General features: G+C 41.9%; 1 protein-coding gene across 5 annotated transcripts in view; it reads left to right on the top strand.

Annotated features, from left to right (window-relative positions):
• Positions 1 to 2227: 2227 nt before the first annotated feature.
• chd5 (chromodomain helicase DNA binding protein 5) overlaps positions 2228 to 19444 on the top strand; it is a 37939-nt gene continuing 20722 nt past the window's right edge. For 3 of the 5 annotated variants that reach the window (XM_031825096.1, XM_031825099.1, XM_031825098.1), the window contains exons 1-2: positions 2229 to 2727; positions 14849 to 15000. In XM_031825096.1, the coding sequence (XP_031680956.1) occupies positions 2661 to 2727; positions 14849 to 15000 (219 nt within the window). In that variant the 5' untranslated portion in view covers positions 2229 to 2660. Of the gene's footprint in view, positions 2728 to 14848; positions 15001 to 19444 lie in introns of all 5 variants that reach the window. The other 2 variants (XM_031825097.1, XM_031825095.1) reach the window with 1 other exon arrangement.

The raw sequence follows: 19444 nt of genomic DNA, 5'->3' as shown, positions 1-19444 counted from the left end.
CATGCTGTTGTGCAAATGGAATAGACAGGTGGAAATAAACTTTTGTTATTGACCAAATACTTATTTTCCACCATCATTTGCAAATAAATTCATAAAAAATCCTACAATGTGATTTTCTGGATTTTTTCTCTCTCATTTTGTCTGGCATAGTTGAAGTGTACCTATGATGAAAATTACAGGCCTCTCTCATCTTTTTAAGTGGGAGAACTTGCACAATTGGTGGCTGACTAAATACTTTTTTGCCCCACTGTATATATATATATATATGTTTATATACAGTTGAAGTCGAAAGTTTACATACACCTTAGCCAAATACATTTAAACTCAGTTTTTCACAATTCCTGACTTTTAATCCTTTTAAAAATTCCCTGTTTTAGGTCAGTTAGGATCACCACTTTATTTTAAGAATCTGAAATGTCAGAATAATAGTAGAGAGAATGATTTCTTTCAGCTTTTATTTCTTTCATCACATTCCCAATGGGTCAGAAGTTTACATACACTCAATTAGTATTTGGTATCATTGCCTTTAAATTGTTTAACTTGGGTCAAACATTTCAGGTAGCCTTCTACAAGCTTCCCACAATAAGTTGGGTGAATTTTGGCCCACTCCTCCTGACAGAGCTGGTGTAACTGAGTCAGGCTTGTAGGCCTCCTTGTTCTCACATACTTTTTCAGTTCTGCCCACAAATGTTCTATAGGTTTGAGGTCAGGGCTTTGTGATGGCCACTCCAATACCTTGACTTTGTTGTCCTTAAGCCATTTTGCCACAACTTTGGAAGTATGCTTGGGGTCATTGTCCATTTGGAAGACCCATTTGCGACCAAGCTTTAACTTCCTGACTGATGTCTTGAGATGTTGCTTCAATATATCCACATAATTTTTATAGCCATCTATTTTGTGAAGTGCACCAGTCCCTCCTGCAGCAAAGCACCCCCACAACATGATGCTGCCACTCCCGTGCTTCACGGTTGGAATGGTGTTCTTCAGCTTGCAAGCCTCCCCCTTTTTCCTCCAAACATAGCGATGGTCATTATGGCCAAACAGTTCTATTTTTGTTTCATAGGACCAGAGGACATTTCTCCAAAAAGAACGATCTTTGTCCCCATGTGCAGTTGCAAACTGGCGGTTGTGGAGCAGTGGCTTCTTCCTTGCTGAGCGGCCTTTCAGCTTATGTCGATATAGTTTTCGTTTTACTGTGGATATAGATACTTTTGTACCTGTTTCCTATATATATATATAGAAATTTGGGTATGTGAATGTATGTGTATATATATATATATACACATACATACATATATATATATATCTATGTGTATATATATATACACATACATACACATATATATATATATATCTATATCTATATCTATATATAGATAGATATATTTACCAAAAACATATATGAGGGATTGGAAATGATGCAGACAATTACATTGATGGAAGCAACAATCTATCCTCAATATTAAAGCTGATCCACCCCCTCAAAAATAAAATAAATTAACATATCATACGAAAGTGGATGATGGACATCCACAAGTTAATAAATACCAATACAAATCGTAATATTTCATAATAATTGTGGTTTCCTGATTAAAATTGACTATGTTATGTCTACCCCTGAGTTCAGGTTGCAGCGTAACCTTGACAACTGTTCTAAGCAATCAACACAGCACTGACTGCGTACTTGCAATTTTGTGTAGGTGAAAAAGCAAGTAAGTTTGTTGAATGCATGTATACCTTGACTAAATAATTGCTCGAACAAAATGTATAATATATTTGAAATTGCCAATTCAAACAAGTTTAGTGTAGGTTGCAATAATTTCAGGAACGAATACATTCTCTGTAGAATATTACTTTGGAACATTGACTGTTCAACATGCGCCGCATGCAATACACACAAACATATTATCGTTGCCCTTGTGTCAGCGAGCTATTTGCATCCTATATTTTAAAGTTTAAAGACGAATTACCCACATTGCCTCAAGTTTAATAATGCCAATAGATATATTAGCTTGGCTTTATGATTCTTGCAATTGTCATAATAGCCCACGTTTCATTAAAATACGCAAATTTGTCGATTATTCAAACCAAGTTGGATTTAGATGGTCTTACAACTGGATACATTACACTGCATCAAATCCATTTCAGACGAAATGCGAAGTGGGGGCTCAGGAGGGGATTGAGTGAAGTTTTGTCCCCATATCCTGGTGTAACCTCAATTTCTTACAGACTTGCTTGGGAAAACGGGCAAAGAGACAGACGGGGAGAGATGCACACATTGACTTTGCTACCTGCAGCACTGCATACGACTAGTAAAAGTGGTAACTAGGGGAGCATGACTTAACTAGTTGTGGTGAAAATTATGGGATGGATTGTCATGGCAACAGACCAGACGTCACAATCTGGGCATGTGTGTTCCAGTTTTGTCTCTTTCGTATTTTCAGACTGGAGGACTTGGATAGAGAAGAGTGTAAAAGGAAATACATGTTTTCCTACAAAAAGAGGGAAGTCATCATTCTTGAAAATATACAGATATACATTTTATTTACACAAGACCCAAATAATTATTTTCGGGGAGGCAATACGAGGTGAACAGTGGCCTTTTGAGGGTTAACTTTCAGTTAATTCTCAGGCAAGAGGTTTTTTGGTATGCGATAAAGATGCCTGGGTCGTTAAGCAATGAAGACGAGGGACAAGAGGACATGGATTTTGAAGACGAAATACCAGGTGAGCGAGTGAAGTAAGGTGGGGGGAGTTTCTGCCCGTCAGATATTTTGCGCTGCTACGCCTAGTTGAATGCGGGAAAAGGGCTTGTCGTACTATACGTTATAGGAGGCAAGAGGGGTGGGGTGCAGTAAGCGTTTCAATTTTTGCACAACCCGTTGTTTTCCTCAGGGGCACATGTCCGCACTTGTCGCCACTGTGTCATCTTCAAATATGATATAGATAGACGAATGAAAAGCCACCATCTGTGGTACTGAAATGAGCCGGTCCGAGAAAAGGGGGACAGCCTACAATCCGTGCATTCTCGAGATTTATTTTTATTAAAAGCTCAGATGTTAGGCCACCGATCTCCATTTGACTTTGATTGCGATCAGCATATATCCTACATTTTTCTTATTAGAATTAGGCACATGCACACCGTTTTATTTGTGCTGTTTTGAGGGTGCGCCCTTTTATTTTGCTGTTAGGCAACAATATAATATATTTGTGTTTCCATTTGAGGTCAGAAGTTTCACCTCACATGTTGTGACAACTGAATAAAAGGTATACGTTATTACTAAATGAATGTCCATAGACTGTCCAACTCTCCCTGGTGATGCACCATCATCAAAATTGAACAGCTGTGTCCCAATTGTTTTGAAGCTCTTGTCCAATTGATTCGATAGTGGCCACAAATGTGCTAGGCTGTGACTGAACCCACGTGTACCAGGAAAACACTGGTTAGGGCAACTGTCCTGTTGATAAGTCAAGTGTAATCAAACTGATTGTGGCTGTCAACCAGCACAATGGGTTGATACTCTCCACACATCCATCATGCTAGTTAATTGCACATGCCATTTTCCACAATGGTGTCTTTGTTACTGCACATTTGAGTTATTCAGCAGATACCCTCATCCAGAGCGATTTACAGTAGTGAATGCATCCAGTTTTATACTGGTTCACTGTGGGATTCAAACCCACAACCCTGGTTTTGCAAGCACCATGCTCTGCCAACTGAGCCATGCAGGACTACTGCTGTGTTAGTCTTTCACAGAATATGACTGTGAAACAAAACTAATAGGCCTGCACATTTTAATGCACTCAAGACCACGTGAATCCTCCAAAGTTAGAATGGTGAGAGCATGGTGGATGAAATCTGTAAACCCATCAACTCATGTGGTTAGCTGCAACAGGACATGCCTCTTATTTACACTGCTAGTTAAAGAGGGTGTCTATGTGGCCCCTGAGCCTGGTTCATAAATCTCTCCATCCATGACTGTCAACCAGGTCATACATCTCTAGGGAGCCAGTTGCTGAGCCAGGGGTGAGTTGATGAAGTGCCCTACAGCAAGTGCCTAAGTCAGGAGCCTGCCTTTTTATACTACCATGTCAGTTCAGTAAATAGAATCAAACATTCATAGTTTTCTCGTCCAGCTAGTGCCAGGCCCCAGATGATTTACTCCTGGATTAGCAGCCAGGGCAGACCAATATGCCCTCCTGCCCTCATAGCATTTGCATTAGCCTATTAGTGTGAAATGGTTGGCTGGTTATGGCACCAGTTTATCATGGTGCAATAATGACATTGCGTTAGGCCCACCTTTGTAATGTATTGTTTTGTATGTTAAGTATTTTGCTTGAATTTCATGCTGTTTGCGTGTAAGAGTTTTATGCACTGTGGATAGTTGGGGGTTTGCATTTAGCCTGTCATTAATACCAAAATGCCTGTGTCTGAGCTTCTTTCTGATAGTAGCCTATGGAATCAATACATGTACATTATTATGTTGCATTTATTTAAAAAAGTTTCCAACAACATTTCTGACTTTGGAACATACAGAAAAGGTTAATGAATGTAGTCATGGGTGTTATGGAGCAAACCGACTCACAAAATAACTTTTTTTTGTATTGGTACAATTTAGTAAAGAACTGGTTATCTTTAGAAGGGGGGAGAGCTCTGTGATTTCAGTACATGCAGTCTGACAGCTGCAACCTGAGGGATAAAGCAATCACTTATGCATATCCCCAATAAGCAACAACTAGTGGTTAAAAAGGGAGGTAAATTGCATACAAATAGCTATGGAATGTGTTAATAAAGAAATCTTGCTCCTGTTATGTTCCAGTTGGTTCTTCATATGTTTTAGATTTATTTTCTCTGAGTGTATCAATCAGTTCTGTTCTATAATTGTGCATATAGCATCTTCCTAACCATGCATGTGCCTGATGCTTTGATGAGAATGTTCTTCATATAGACCCAGCCAAGCTTGACAGCAGTCTAATGAACTTCAGGATTGGCAAGGGCCCTCCACAAGCCATGGAGGGAGAGCTGAGGACCCACAGTACAGTAGCTTCTACTGTTTGCTGTCACAGCCATACACTCCACCACTCACTGCCTCAAACTCATTGTTGTCCTTCCCATTGTCCTGTTCTTGGTCATGTCACTAGCGCTGTCCCCGTGTCTCAGTTTTACCTTTTGCTACTCCCTCTGACATTTCTCTTTGTCTGGTTTCCTTTTGAAATTGTTTCGTCCTTCAATGAAATTGAAAGATTAGCATGGGCTTTTGTGTGCCTACTAAAGTCATCCCTGATTGGTGGGGGCTATTTCTGGAGACTCCACTGTGAAAGCTGACACCATTTTTGACCATCTGTGTGTGTGTGTGCATGAGTGTAATGCTTACCCTAGTAAATGTGTGTTTTATGTGTTTACTCTGTCACACTTGTTACCACTGCATTTTTGTTCAACTGCACATGTATGTTCTAATTACACTGTCATAATAATATACTGTGATCTCATAATATTTATGGTGCATGAAAAAGAATAGCAAATCACAAAGGAGCTGTAATGTTACATCAGCTGCCAGATTATACCCTGCCACCACCAGGCTTCTGCTGACTTTCCCTAAACTGACCCACAGTACATCTAACTCACTCACACACCATCACTCTGTACCCTTAGATCGAGACTGCACTGCCGCCATTTATTACCACTAACTCCCAAGACCCAGGAGCAGGAAAGTGAGCTCACAGTCAATGACTACTACTCTGATTCTATCATGAAGTCATACAGTCCACAATTCAGAATGCTACACTATAACAGCATTTCCGCTACTAGAAAGACCAACATCAAATCAAATCAAATGTTATTGCTCACATACACATGGTTAGCAGATGTTATTGCTAGTGTAGCGAAATGCTTATGCTTCTAGATTCGACAGTGCAGCAGTATCTAACAATTCCACAACAAAACTTAATACACAAAATCTAGTAAAGGAATGGGATGAGAAAATATAAGTATAAAATATACGGATGAGCAGTGACAGAGCAGCTAAGATGCAATAGATAGTAAAGAATAGATAGAAAGGGATACAGTATACCTTATATACAGTGAGGGAAAAAAGTATTTGATCCCCTGCTGATTTTGTACGTTTGCCCACTGACAAAGAAATGATCCCTCTATCATTTTAATGGTAGGTTTATTTGAACAGTTAGAGACAGAATAACAAAAACAAAAACCAGAAAACCGCATGTCTGAAATTGTATAAATTGATTTGCATTTTAATGAGGGAAATAAGTATTTGACCCCTCTGCAAAACATGACTTAGTACTTGGTGGCAAAACCCTTGTTGGCAATCACAGAGGTCAGACGTTTCTTGTAGTTGGCCACCAGGTTTGCACACATCTCAGGAGGGATTTTGTCCCACTCCTCTTTGCAGATCTTCTCCAAGTCGTTAAGGTTTCGAGGCTGACGTTTGACAACTCGAACCTTCAGCTCCCTCCACAGATTTTCTATGGGATTAAGGTCTGGAGACTGGCTAGGCCACTCCAGGACCTTAATTTGCTTCTTATTGAGCCACTCCTTTGTTGACTTGGCCGTGTGTTTTGGATCATTGTCATGCTGGAGTACCCATCCACGACCCATTTTCAATGCCCTGGCTGAGGGAAGGAGGTTCTAACCCAAGATTTGACGTTATATGGCCCGTCCATCGTCCCTTTGATGCAGTGAAGTTGTCCTGTCCCCTTAGCAGAAAAACACCCCCAAAGCATAATGTTTCCACCTCCATGTTTGATGGGGGGGATGGTGTTCTTTGGGTCATAGGCAGCATTCCTCCTCCTCCAAACACGGTGAGTTGAGTTGATGCCAACGAGCTCCATTTTGGTCTCATCTGACCACAACACCTTCATCCAGTTGTCCTCTGAATCATTCAGATGTTCATTGGCAAACTTCAGACGGGCATGTATAGGTGCTTTCCTGAGCAGGGGGACCTTGCGGGCGCTGCAGGATTTCAGTCCTTCACGACGTAGTGTGTTACCAATTGTTTTCTTGGTGACTATGGTCCCAGCTGCCTTGAGATCATTGACAATATCCTCCCGTGTAGTTCTGGGCTGATTCCTCACCATTCTCATGATCATTGCAACTCCACGAGGTCAGATCTTGCATGGAGCCCAAGGCCGAGGGAGATTGACAGTTCTTTTGTGTTTCTTCCATTTGCGAATAATCGCACCAACTGTTGTCACCTTCTCACCAAGCTGCTTGGTGATGGTCTTGTAGCCCATTCCATCCTTGTGTAGGTCTACAATCTAGTCCCTGACATCCTTGGAGAGCTCTTTGGTCTTGGCCATGGTGGAGAGTTTGGAATCTGATTTGATTGATTGCTTCTGTGGACAGGTGTCTTTTATACAGGAAACAAACTGAGGTTAGGAGCACTCCCTTTAAGAGTGTGCTCCTAATCTCAGCTCGTTACCTGTATAAAAGACACCTGGGAGCCAGAAATCTTTCTGATTGAGAGGGGGTCAAATACTTATTTCCCTCATTAAAATTAAAATCAATTTATAACATTTTTGACATGCGTTTTTCTGGATTTTTGTTGTTGTTATTGTGTCTCTCACTGTTCAAATAAACCTACCATTAAAAGTATAGACTGATAATTTGTCAGTGGGCAAACGTACAAATCAGTAGGGGATCAAATACTTTTTTTCTCTCACTGTACATATGAGATGAGTAATGTAAGATATGTAAAGATACTTGAAGTGGCATTTTTAAGGTGACTAGTGTTTCATTTATTAAAGTGGCCATTGATATCAAGTCTGTAGGTAGACAGCCGCCTCTTTGTGCTAGTGGTGGCTGTTTTACAATCTGATGGCCTTGAGATCAAAGCTGTTTTTTTACTCCAAGCTTTGGAGTAAATGCGTGTGAGGGTGCCTTTGTGTGTCCTAAGACATAAGTAGAGTGAGCTATAAACACCCTCTCAATGATGGGAGAAGCCTGAAGTCACTCTCTTCACATTTGCGGTCAGGGCACCATTAACTGGGTATTTCCATAAGGAGCCTGTCAGAGAGAGTGGCCTAATGTGTGTTCCTGTAAATGCTGGACTTCTCAGGAATGAGAGGGTCATGAATCTCCCTTCTAATGGAGCGGTCCGGTGGCCAAGACCTTGCAAGAAGGTCAGAGCGGTGCTGCCTGCCCGCCATCCACGCTTCAATGTGGGAACAGTGTGCCAAGTGAGGCTGCAGTCTAGTTCAAACTGGTCCTGGTGCCAGCTGTCCTTTGCCACATGCCACAGTGATCCCCCTCATCACCCGGTATGAAGCAGCCACCTCTGGAAGACATCACAGAGCATTAGAACAATAGCTGCCAGAACGCCAGAGGCTTCTCTCTGGGATCACACACTTAGATGTGGTGCCTTAAATACATTTTTACATGTGCAGACATAATGTGTTTGTCTCAATTGCATTGATGGTAGTGGCCATTTCTGGTAAACTTGGTGGTAAATAATGGCGGGTTTCACATATCAGCAAGAATTAGATGTCTTGAGATGGAAACAGCAGATTTTCGCTCTCAACCTTCCTGTAGGTCTTAAATAAACAACTGCATTTCTTGTCATCTCAGCCAATTTTATCATGAGTGCATTTGAAAGAGCTGTAGCATTAGCTGAGTTGTCGTAATGATGACATGCCTGGCAGGCTGCAAACATAGATTTGATTTAACACTTAATTTTTTCTCTCTCAAAATATAGTTACAATTATTGACACCCCTGTTTTCAATACATTTCAATACCTCACTTTGCGAGGATAACAGCACTGAGCCTTTTTCTAAAATGTTTTATGAGTTGAAGAACACATTGGGTAGGGATCTTAGACCATTCCTCCATACAGAAACATTCCAGATCCTTGATATCCTTTGTTTGTGATTATGGACTGTCATCTTTAATTCAAACCACAGGTTTTCAATGGAGTTCAAGTCCGGAGACTGAGATGGACATTATATGTTGATTTTGTGGTCAATGAACAATTTCCTTGTGGATTTTGACGTGTGCTTGGGGTTATTGTCTTGCTGGAAGATCCATTTGCGGCCAAGTTTCAGCCTACTGGCAGAGGCACCCGGGTTTTTGGATAAATTGTCCTGGTACTGGGTAAAGTTCATGATGCCATTGACTTTAACAAGGGCTCGAGGACCAGTGACGCAAACTAGCCCCATAACATCAAAGATCCACCACCATATTTTACAATAGGTATGGGGTAATTTTCTGCTTATGCATCCTTATTTGAGGCCACTCAACACTGGTGTGCATGGCCAAAGAGCTCTATTTTTGTTATGTTCTGTTAATTACTGATGTCCCCTTTAAGGATGGAGCACCCTTGGTCATGCGCAGTGTTGTTCTATGTTATTCTGGTACTAACTCATTTGAGTAAATGTGAAGCTCCAGTTCAATTGCTTGTATTCCGAGTCTTTCTTATTACATAAATAAGTACTAAGTGTTAAGACACTACAATTTTCATAAAGTTTATACAGTATTTTTTGCTCATCTTTATCAAGGCTGCCAATAATTTTGAACCTGACTGTGGCTCAGACATGAAAGAGCTCCCAGTGTGAGGTACTGCAGACATATTGACACTTCATTTAAATACAATTACGTTGAACCAACATGGAATATACTTTGAATTGACACATACAGTACCAGTCAAATGTTTGGACACACCAACTCATTCCAGGGTTTTAGTAGCCACCCTTTGCCTTGATGACTTTGCACACTCTTGGCATTCTCTCAACCAGCTTCATGAGGAATGCTTTCCAACAGTCTTGAAGGAGTTTCCACATATGCTGAGCACTTGTTGGCTGATTTTCTTTCACTCTGCGGTCCAACTCATCCCACACCATCTCAATTGGGTTGAGGTTGGGTGATTGCGGAGGCCAGGTCATCTGATGCAGCACTGCATCACTCTCCTTGCCTCTCCTGCATCACAGCCTGGAGGTGTGTTGGGTCATTGTCCTGTTGAAAAACAAATGATAGTCCCACTAAGCGCAAACCAGATGGGATGGCGTATCGCTGCAGAATACTGCGGTAGCCATGCTTGTTAAGTGTGCCTTGAATTCTAAATAAATCGTATTTCTTTCCTGTGATGGTCCTCATGAGAGCCAGTTTCATCATAGCGCTTGATGGTTTTTGCAACTGCACTTGAAGACACTTTCAAAGTTATTTGATCTTCATGACGGAATGTCTTTTCTCTTTGCTTATTTGAGCTGTTCTTGCCATAATATGGACTCTTTTACCAAATAGGGCTATTTTCTCTATACCACCCCTATCTTGTAAATACAACTGGCTCAAATGCATCAAGGAAAGAAATTCCACAAATGAACTTTTAACAAGGCACACCTGTTAATTTAAATGCATTCCAGGTGACTTCCCAAGCTGGTTGAGAGAATGCCAAGAGTGTGCAAAGCTGTCATCAAGGCAAAGGGTCGCTAATTTGAAGAATCTCAAATATTAAATATATTTTGATTTGTTTAACACTTTTTTTTTTACTACATGATTCCATATGTGTTATTTCATAGCTTTGATGTCTGCATTATTATTCTACAACGTAGAAAATAGTAAAAATAAAGAAAAACCCTGGAATGAGTAGGTGTGTCCAAACATTTGACTGGTGTTGTCACATGCACCAAATATAACTGGTGTTTTACCATGAAACTCTTGCTTACGAGCCCTTCCCAACGATGCAGAGTTTAAAAATAATAATCCAAATAAAATAGTAACACAAGAATAATACCAATAAATACATGAGAATGGAACTATGTACAGGGAGTACAAGTACCAGATCATTGTGCAGAGGTATGAGGTATTTGAGGTAGATATGTACATAAAGGCACTCACGCTGGCACTGGTGCCAAGTGCCCCTAAGCCACTACTGTTTCTCCTTGAAATTAGAGAATAGTCCAAGAAACCAAATATTGTACAGTAAAGTGACTAGCCATCAGGATAGATAATGAGAGTGAAATATATAACAGAGTAGCAGCAGCAGTGTAAAAGTGTGTCATTGTGCGTGTGTGTGTAATGTGTATGTTCAGACCCCTTTACTTTTTCCACATTTTGTTACGCCTTATTTTAAAAATGTATTTAAATATTTTTTCCCCCTCATTTTCCAGCCACCAATTGTGCAAGTTCTCCCACTTAAAAAGATGAGAGAGGCCTGTAATTTTCATCATAGGTACATTTCAACTATGACAGACAAAATGAGAAAAAAACCCCAGAAAATCACATTGTAGGATTTTTAATTAATTAATTTGCAAATTATGGTGGAAAATAAGTATTTGGTCACCTACGAACAAGCAAGATTTCTGGCTCTCACAGACCTGTAACTTCCTCTTTAAGAGGCTCCTCTGTCCTCCACTTGTTACCTGTATTAATGGCACCTGTTTGAACTTGTTATCAGTATAAAAGACACCTGTCCACAACCTCAAACAGTCACACTCCAAACTCCACTATGGCCAAGACCAAAGAGCTGTCAAAGGACACCAGAAACAAAATTGTAGACCTGCACCAGGCTGGGAAGACTGAATCTGTAATAGGTAAGCAGCTTGGTTTGAAGAAATCAACTGTGGTAGCAATTATTAGGAAATGGAAGACATACAAGACCACTGATCATCTCCCTCGATCTGGGGCTCCACGCAAGATCTCACCCCGTGGGGTCAAAATGATCACAAGAACGGTGAGCAAAAATCCCAGAAACACACGGGGGGACCTAGTGAATGACCCGCAGAGAGCTGGGACCAAAGTAACAAAGCCTACCATCAGTAACACACTACGCCGCCAGGGACTTAAATCCTGCAGTGCCAGATGTGTCCCCCTGCTTAAGCCAGTACATGTCCAGGCCCATCTGAAGTTTGCTAGAGAGCATTTGGATGATCCAGAAGAAGATTGGGAGAATGTCATATGGTCAGATGAAACCAAAATATAACTTTTTGATAAAAACTCAACACGTCGTGTTGGGGGACAAAGAAAGCTGAGTTGCATCCAAAGAACACCATACCTACTGTGACGCATGGGGGTGGAAACATCATGCTTTGGGGCTGTTTTTCTGCAAAGGGACCAGGACAACTGATCCGTGTAAAGGAAAGAATGAATGGGGCCATATATCGTGAGATTTTGAGTGAAAACCTCCTTCCATCAGCAAGGGCATTGAAGATTAAACGTGGCTGGGCCTTTCAGCATGACAATGATCCCAAACACACCGCCCGGGCAACGAAGGAGTGGCTTCGTAAGAAGCATTTCAAGGTCCTGGAGTGGCCTAGCCAGTCTCCAGATCTCAACCCCATAGAAAATCTTTGGAGGGAGTTGAAAGTCTGTTTACCCAGCAACAGCCCCAAAACATCACTGCTCTAGAGGAGATCTGCATGGAGGAATGGGCCAAAATAGCAGCAACAGTGTGTGAAAACCTTGTGAAGACTTACAGAAAACGTTTGACCTCTGTCATTGCCAACAAAGGGTATATAACAAAGTATTGAGATAAACTTTTGTTATTGACCAAATACTTATTTTCCACCATAATTTGCAAATAAATTCATTAAAAATCCTACAATGTGATTTTCTGTTTTTTTTTCTTCTCATTTTGTCTGTCATAGTTGAAGTATACCTATGATGAAAATTACAGGCCTCTCTCATCTTTTTAAGTGGGAGAACTTGCACAATTGGTGGCTGACTAAATACTTTTTTGCCCCACTGTATATATAAACTGAAATGTCACATTTACATAAGTATTCAGACCATTTACTCAGTACTTTGTTGAAGCACCTTTGGCAGTGATTGCAGCCTTGAGCCTTCCTGGGTATGACACTACAAGCTTGGCACACCTGTTTTTGGGGAGTTTCTCCCAGGTTGGGAGGTCTTTTCAGGTCTCTCCAGAGATGTTCGATTGGGTTCAGGTCTGGCCTTTGGCTGGTCCACTCAAGGACATTCAGAGACTTGTCCTGAAGCCACTCCTGCATTGTCTTGGCTGTGTACTTTGGGTCATTGTGCTGTTGGAAGGTGAACCTTCGCCCTAGTCTGAGGTCGTGAGCGCTCTGGAGCAGGTTTTCATCAAGGATCTCTGTGTACTTTGCGCTGTTCACCTTTCCTTCGATCCTGACTAGTGTCCCAGTCCCTGCCGCTGAAATACATCCCCACAGTAAGATGCTGCCACCACCAGTCTTCAACCTAGGGATGGTGCCAGGTTTCCTCCAGACATGACACTTGGCATTCAGGCCAAAGAGTTCAATCTTGGTTTCATCAAACCAGAGAATTTTGTTTCTTATGTTGAATGTCCTTTAGGTGCCTTTTGGCAAAGTCCAAGCTGGCTGTCATGTGCCTTCTACTGAGGAGTGGCTTCTGTTTCGCCACTCTACCATAAAGGCCTGATTGGAGATGGTTGTCCTTCTGGAAGATTCCTCTATCTCTACAGAGGAGCTCTGTCAGAGTGACCATATGGTACTTGGTCACGTCCCTGACCAAGGCCCTTCTCCCCCGATTGCTCAGTTTGCCAGGCGGCCAGCTCTAGGAAGAGTCTTGGTGGTTCCAAACTTCTTCCATTTAAGAATGATGGAGCCACTGTGTTCTTGGGACATTCAATTCCGCATAAATGTTTTTGTACCCTTCCACCGATCTGTGCCACGACACAATCCTGTCTCGGAGCTCTATGGACAATTCCTTTGACATTGTGGCTTGGTTTTTGCTCTGACATGTACTGTACACAGGTGGACTCCGATTAAGTTGTAGAAATATCTTAAGGATGATCAATGGAAACAAGATGCAACTGAGCTCAAATTTCGAGTCTCATAGCAAAGGGTCTGAATACTAACATAAATAAAGTATGTCTGTTTTTAATTTTTTAATTCTAAAAACCTGTTTTCACTTTGTCATTATGGGGTATTGTGTGTAGATTGATGAGGAAAACATTTATTTAATCAATTTTAGAATAAGACTGTAACATAACAAAATGTGAAAAAAGTCAAGGGGCCTGAATGCACTGTATATGGTGTGTGTATATTTTGCTTTGCGTAGGGTCTGAATAAAATAGAGTCAGCGCAGATAGTTTGGGTACTATTATTGACTATTGAGCAGTTTGACTATTTAGCAGTTTTGGGGGTAGAAGCTGTCTTGGAGCCTGTTGGTCCGAGAGCAAATGCTTCGGTACCGTTTGCCGGACACACGTGGGAAGATGCATCCAGCTTATCCAGTGGTGAATGGGAATGTATAGATAGACATTTCTATGGGTCTCTCATTGATAATGAACCTTGGAAGCACCTAGTGTCTGTGTGGCCCCTCTTGACTAGCCTGGCTAAATGGAGGATAAGTGGATTGCAAGCCAATGTTTGTGCTATGGAGACGGGGAACCCCTCCTCCCTACTCAGTGTCCCTCTGGGAGTGGTAGGCTGCAGGGCTAGTCTAGTGTTGGCTGGCTGATTGACTCTGATACATGTGCTGCATATTTCATGCCCTCCAGTCTGTGTTTGTGTGTGAGGAGGCACCGTGGGAGTGTCTCTTTATAGTGATGTACTGTCTACTGTCTAAGGCAGTCTCCCTGGCCCTGCTGTCTCTCTTACTCCTCTGTGACCCACTATGGCAGCATTGAAGTCTGGAACACCGTTATACACTGTTGTCAGCATGCTTATATGTATACAACAATATTGAGACAATACAATTGACAGAGAACTAGCAGCCCACTAGGTTAAGGTTTGAGCCGTGCCTGGCCAACAGGATATAAGGTAAAAGGGGGAGGATGGTAAAGTGATGACTAACAGAAGCCCCATGAAATCTGTATGTGTTACAATAAGAGTCAAAGTTGTGAATACGTGTATCATGTGGTTCTGAAGGCCATGTTTGTGTTTGTGTGTGTCTAGATGAGGATGAGGATGGTCAACGTAACACTGTCCCGCTCACACCTCTGGACAGCTATTTCACTGACAACGACTCCCTCAAACAACAGAAGAAGAAGAAACCCAAAAAGATGAAGGAGGGCAAGATGCCCAAAGTCAAGAAGAGGAAAAAGGAGGTAAACTCTTATCAGATTACAATCATGTCATGCAGAATAACACAGAACCTCTAAAAAGCTACAGTAGATGTTGTGCCGTATACTGTAGTCCTTGAGCAGCCATTTATATTGGCTGGGATTGAACTCCGATTTCTTTACTGGGGTACAATATTTGGTTTCTTGGACTATTCTCTAATTTCAAGGAGAAACAGTAGTGTCTTTGGCTTAGGGGCACTTGGCACCAGTGCCAGTGTGAGTGCCAGTGTAAGCTGTGGGCTTTGAGTGCTAGTGTAGATTGTGGATCAGGAGAAGCGCCTGTCCCTGTGGCAGTCAAAATGGGCGGTCGGTCAGGAGTGCTAGAGCGTGTGCCAGTAGGTTCCAACAACAACATTGTGACAGAGCTATTCTGACAGCAGAACTCTACCAGGCATTAGTTCCTGGCATTCAGAAAACAAACTTTAAACAGCAGCACTGAGCTGAGGCTCTCCACATACCACACCACCACCATATATCAAAACAGACAACAAACCACTCCTGCATTTGATTTGTTTCCACGACTGCTCCTTAGATTCTTGGCTATTTGAGGTTAACCACAAGTGTGCCTTGAAAGACATCATAGTGAAGTCAGGGGAAAATGTTTGGTGCAACACAGTGACAGTGAGCCGGAGGAAAGTGTTTGGTGTAAAACATCCCTCTGCCATTTGAGGGCCTTGCTCTTTATACAGTTTGTGTTGGCTTTGCGGTGCCTGTTTCTCATTTGTGTGTCCCCTGCTTGTGTTCGCGGTTGATCAGTGTTCTGAACTGTGGCGGTGACAGAGCAGGGATGTCCCTGTCCAGGGCTGCCAGCTGCACTGTGAGGAGCTCTGGTGGCCAGTCTGTCACCGGCCCTTTGGCTGGCTACGATAAACACTGAGCATTGGACCCCGCTGTGCTAATGAGGGGTCTCCCTGTCTCTTTCCTCTCTCTCACACACTCTCTCTTTCTCTCCATACCGCTCTCTTTCCATTCTCAGTTCACAAGCTCTGCTAGACAGTACACTGTACGTGTTTATCAGGCAGCACTCTCTGTTAAGGGAAACCACAACTAGCTGTTATTCACTTACAATCTCTCCCCAAAGTCTACTGTCAGACATAGGCCACGGATCAATGGAGGTTACAGCCCTGTCAGTGGGCCTCTCTCCCCCAGGTCAGTCTCAGAGCTGAGAAAGCAAGCAGTGCTCAGACTCCCTCTAGCAGGGCCCAAGCACACACCACAGGAGAGCTGTTAGCACTGATGACTGGCTAGATCAGTTTTAAGGAGAGAAATCCCTTTAGGGGGACTGCAAGTTGATAGACAGCAGTGTTCCCCCCCCACTGTTGCACTGTACAATTGTACGCAGTTGGGTGTTTATGGTATCGTTAGGATGTGAAGTTTGTGTATTCAATCTGACATTCATTTCTTAAATAATGGTTGCACATTATACAATTAGTATGTACTAATTTAATTTAGTGCTGAATCTAGATGCTGAACAGAAATTAAGTTGATACCAAAGGGAAGTCGTTATATATAGGAATAAACCATTTGGTTATGCTTTAGGACTTTATTTTTCATGATCTCCCAGGAGTGTCCTCCTCTTTCCTTCCACGCTGGTCTTATGTATCCTGTGATGTGTTTGTGTACCATTGAACCCTGTGTGTGCCGTCAGTGGTTGGGTTAAGTCACTTCTCTGCAGTTTCTCTCTCTAGATTAACAGAGGTTCTGCTTCTCTGCTTCTACTACTTCCACCACCCCTCCACCCTTTTTCATTTGGACCTCCCTCCAAACTCATTCTCTCTCCTTCTCTGTATGCATAAATGAGATTTGTCTAGACGGGCGCTGGAACACAGGCTCTGCAACCACAGGCCTCTGCATAACAAGCTCGTTATGCAAACGTGTCTGATTGGATGGCACCGTTTCATTGGCTGCTGCTGCTATAGAGTGAGGGTAAGAGAGAGAGAGGGAGCGAGAGAGAGAGCTCCAGACTCTGCACGGGTTGGTCGCCATGGCAACACAGACGGGCTGGCGGTGGGGTTGGCGGGCGCTGCGGCAACGTGAGCCTTTCCCCTGCGCCACAGAGCGAGACGCCTGCGAGTCTCTCCATGGATCCACACAGGCCTACTGTGCAACAGGCAACAAGCTGCACACAGCTCTTTCATGCACACGCACGCACACACACACACACACACACACACACACACACACACACACACACACACACACACACACACACACTCACACACTCACACGCACACACACACACACACACTCACACGCACACACACACACACACACACAAGCCAATGCCAGTGCTCACTCATACACTTTATCTATAAACGTTAATCTGTGTAGCCTTCCAGATGTTGCCATAGCGAGGCCATGGAGACAATAGAAGGAGACAATACCTGCCCTAGTCTTATTGACTGTGGCTGGGAGGGGGAGATGTGATTGAGCAGCCGCTCAAGGTGTATGATGCTGTGTTGTTGCAGTTTCTGTGTAAGCAGCAGCCAGTTTAGAGGTGAACAAGCCTCTGATCATGACTTCTATGGAGCTCTCAACAAGCTGGGTGCTAGATATTCAATTGATGAAATGTGACTGACCACCTCGATTCCATCTTATATAGCAAAATTTGAAATGGTGTTTCTTACATTGGATAAAAGTAGAGACTCAGCTACAAAATGGTGTATAATACACTGCAGTTGAGGAACAATGGGAAAGTAATTCTGCTTTGAAAGTTGATACATTTGTAACCACACTTTTTAGAAAATGGCCCTACTGGAGAGCTCTTCTTTGTCTACACCAATTCAGCATCATTCACACTCTCTTAAGCGTTAGCCCCACCCATCTCTTTACGGATTTACATATGGGGCAATGTGATAAACATACTGAGTAAAGTATTGTAGTAAACAACCAAAGATTTCAAGACTACAGTGGAAAGTAGCAGCCTAAAATATGGCAAAACTCCAGGTAAAAATGTGAGGTTGACCGATTATGATTTTTCAACGCCGATACCGATACAGATTATTGGAAGACCAAAAAAAGCAGATACCGATCAATCGGCTGATTTTTATATATATATATAATAATGACAATTACAACAATACTGAATGAACAATGAACACTTTTATTTTAACTAAATATAATACATAAATAACATCTATTTAGTCTCCAATAAATAATGAAACATGTTCAATTTGGTTTAAATAATGGAAAAACACAGTGTTGGAGAAGGAAGTAAAAGTGCAATATGTGCCATGTAAGAAAGCTAACGTTTAAGTTCCTGAGAACATATGAAAGCTGGTGGTTCAATATTCCCAGTTAAGAAGTTTTAGGTTGTAGTTATTATAGGAATTATGACGCGTCGACTATTTCTCTCTATACCATTTGTATTTCAAATACCTTTGACTATTGGATGTTCTTATAGGCACTTTAGTATTGCCAGCCTAATCTCGGGAGTTGATAGGCTTGAAGTCATAAACAGCGCTGTGCTTCAAGCATTGCTAAGAGCTGCTGGCAAACGCAGTAAAGTGCTGTTTGAATGAATGCTTACGAGCCTGCTGCTGCCTACCACCACTCAGTCAGACTGCTCTATCAAATATCAAATATCAAATCATAGACTTAATTATAATATAATAAACCCAAACTGTTGCATATAAACTGTTGCATATACCCTGACACTGCTTGCACTGAACGCAAGAGAATTGACACAATTTCCCTAGTTAATATTGCCTGCTAACATTAATTTATTTTAACTAAATATACAGGTTTAAAATATATACTTCTGTGTATTGATTTTAAGAAAGGGATTGCTATTTATGGTTAGGTACATTTGTGCAACGATTGTGCTTTTTACGTGAAAGCGCTTTTGTTACCACATCACCCATTTGGCGAAGTTGAAGTAGGCTGTGATTCAATGATAAATTAACAGGCACCGCATTGATTATATGCAATGCAGGACAAGCTAGTTAACCTAGTAATATCACCAACCATGTGTAGTTAACTAGTGATTATGTTAAGATTGATTGTTTTTTATAAGATAAATGTAATGCTTGCTAACAACTTACCTTGGCTCCTTGCATCCACCAGGTTCTTTTGATTCTACACTCGTGTAACAGGTGGTCAGCCTGCCATGCAGTTTCCTCGTGGATTGCAATATAATTGGCCATAATCGGCGTCCAAAAAGGCAGATTACCGATTGTTATGAAAACTTGAAATCAGCCTTAATTTATTTGTCTTGCCGATTAATCGGTCGACCTCTAGTAAAAATACAATTTATCTAGTTCTAGGCCTATATCCCAATCTAACTTTGGTGCAGGTCATGTTTTTCTTCACTTTACTGTCTCTGGTAAACACGTGTGTAAATAATGGGTCATGCGAACAAAATGCTATACCTACCCCCCAGCCACATCTAGCTAAGTGGTTGGGTCATTATTGTCTAGACATGTATGCA

This window comes from Oncorhynchus kisutch, linkage group LG5 (genome assembly GCF_002021735.2).
Source record: "Oncorhynchus kisutch isolate 150728-3 linkage group LG5, Okis_V2, whole genome shotgun sequence".
NCBI classification, from domain to species: Eukaryota; Metazoa; Chordata; class Actinopteri; order Salmoniformes; family Salmonidae; genus Oncorhynchus; species Oncorhynchus kisutch.
This window is presented reverse-complemented; position numbering and strand designations above follow the sequence as displayed.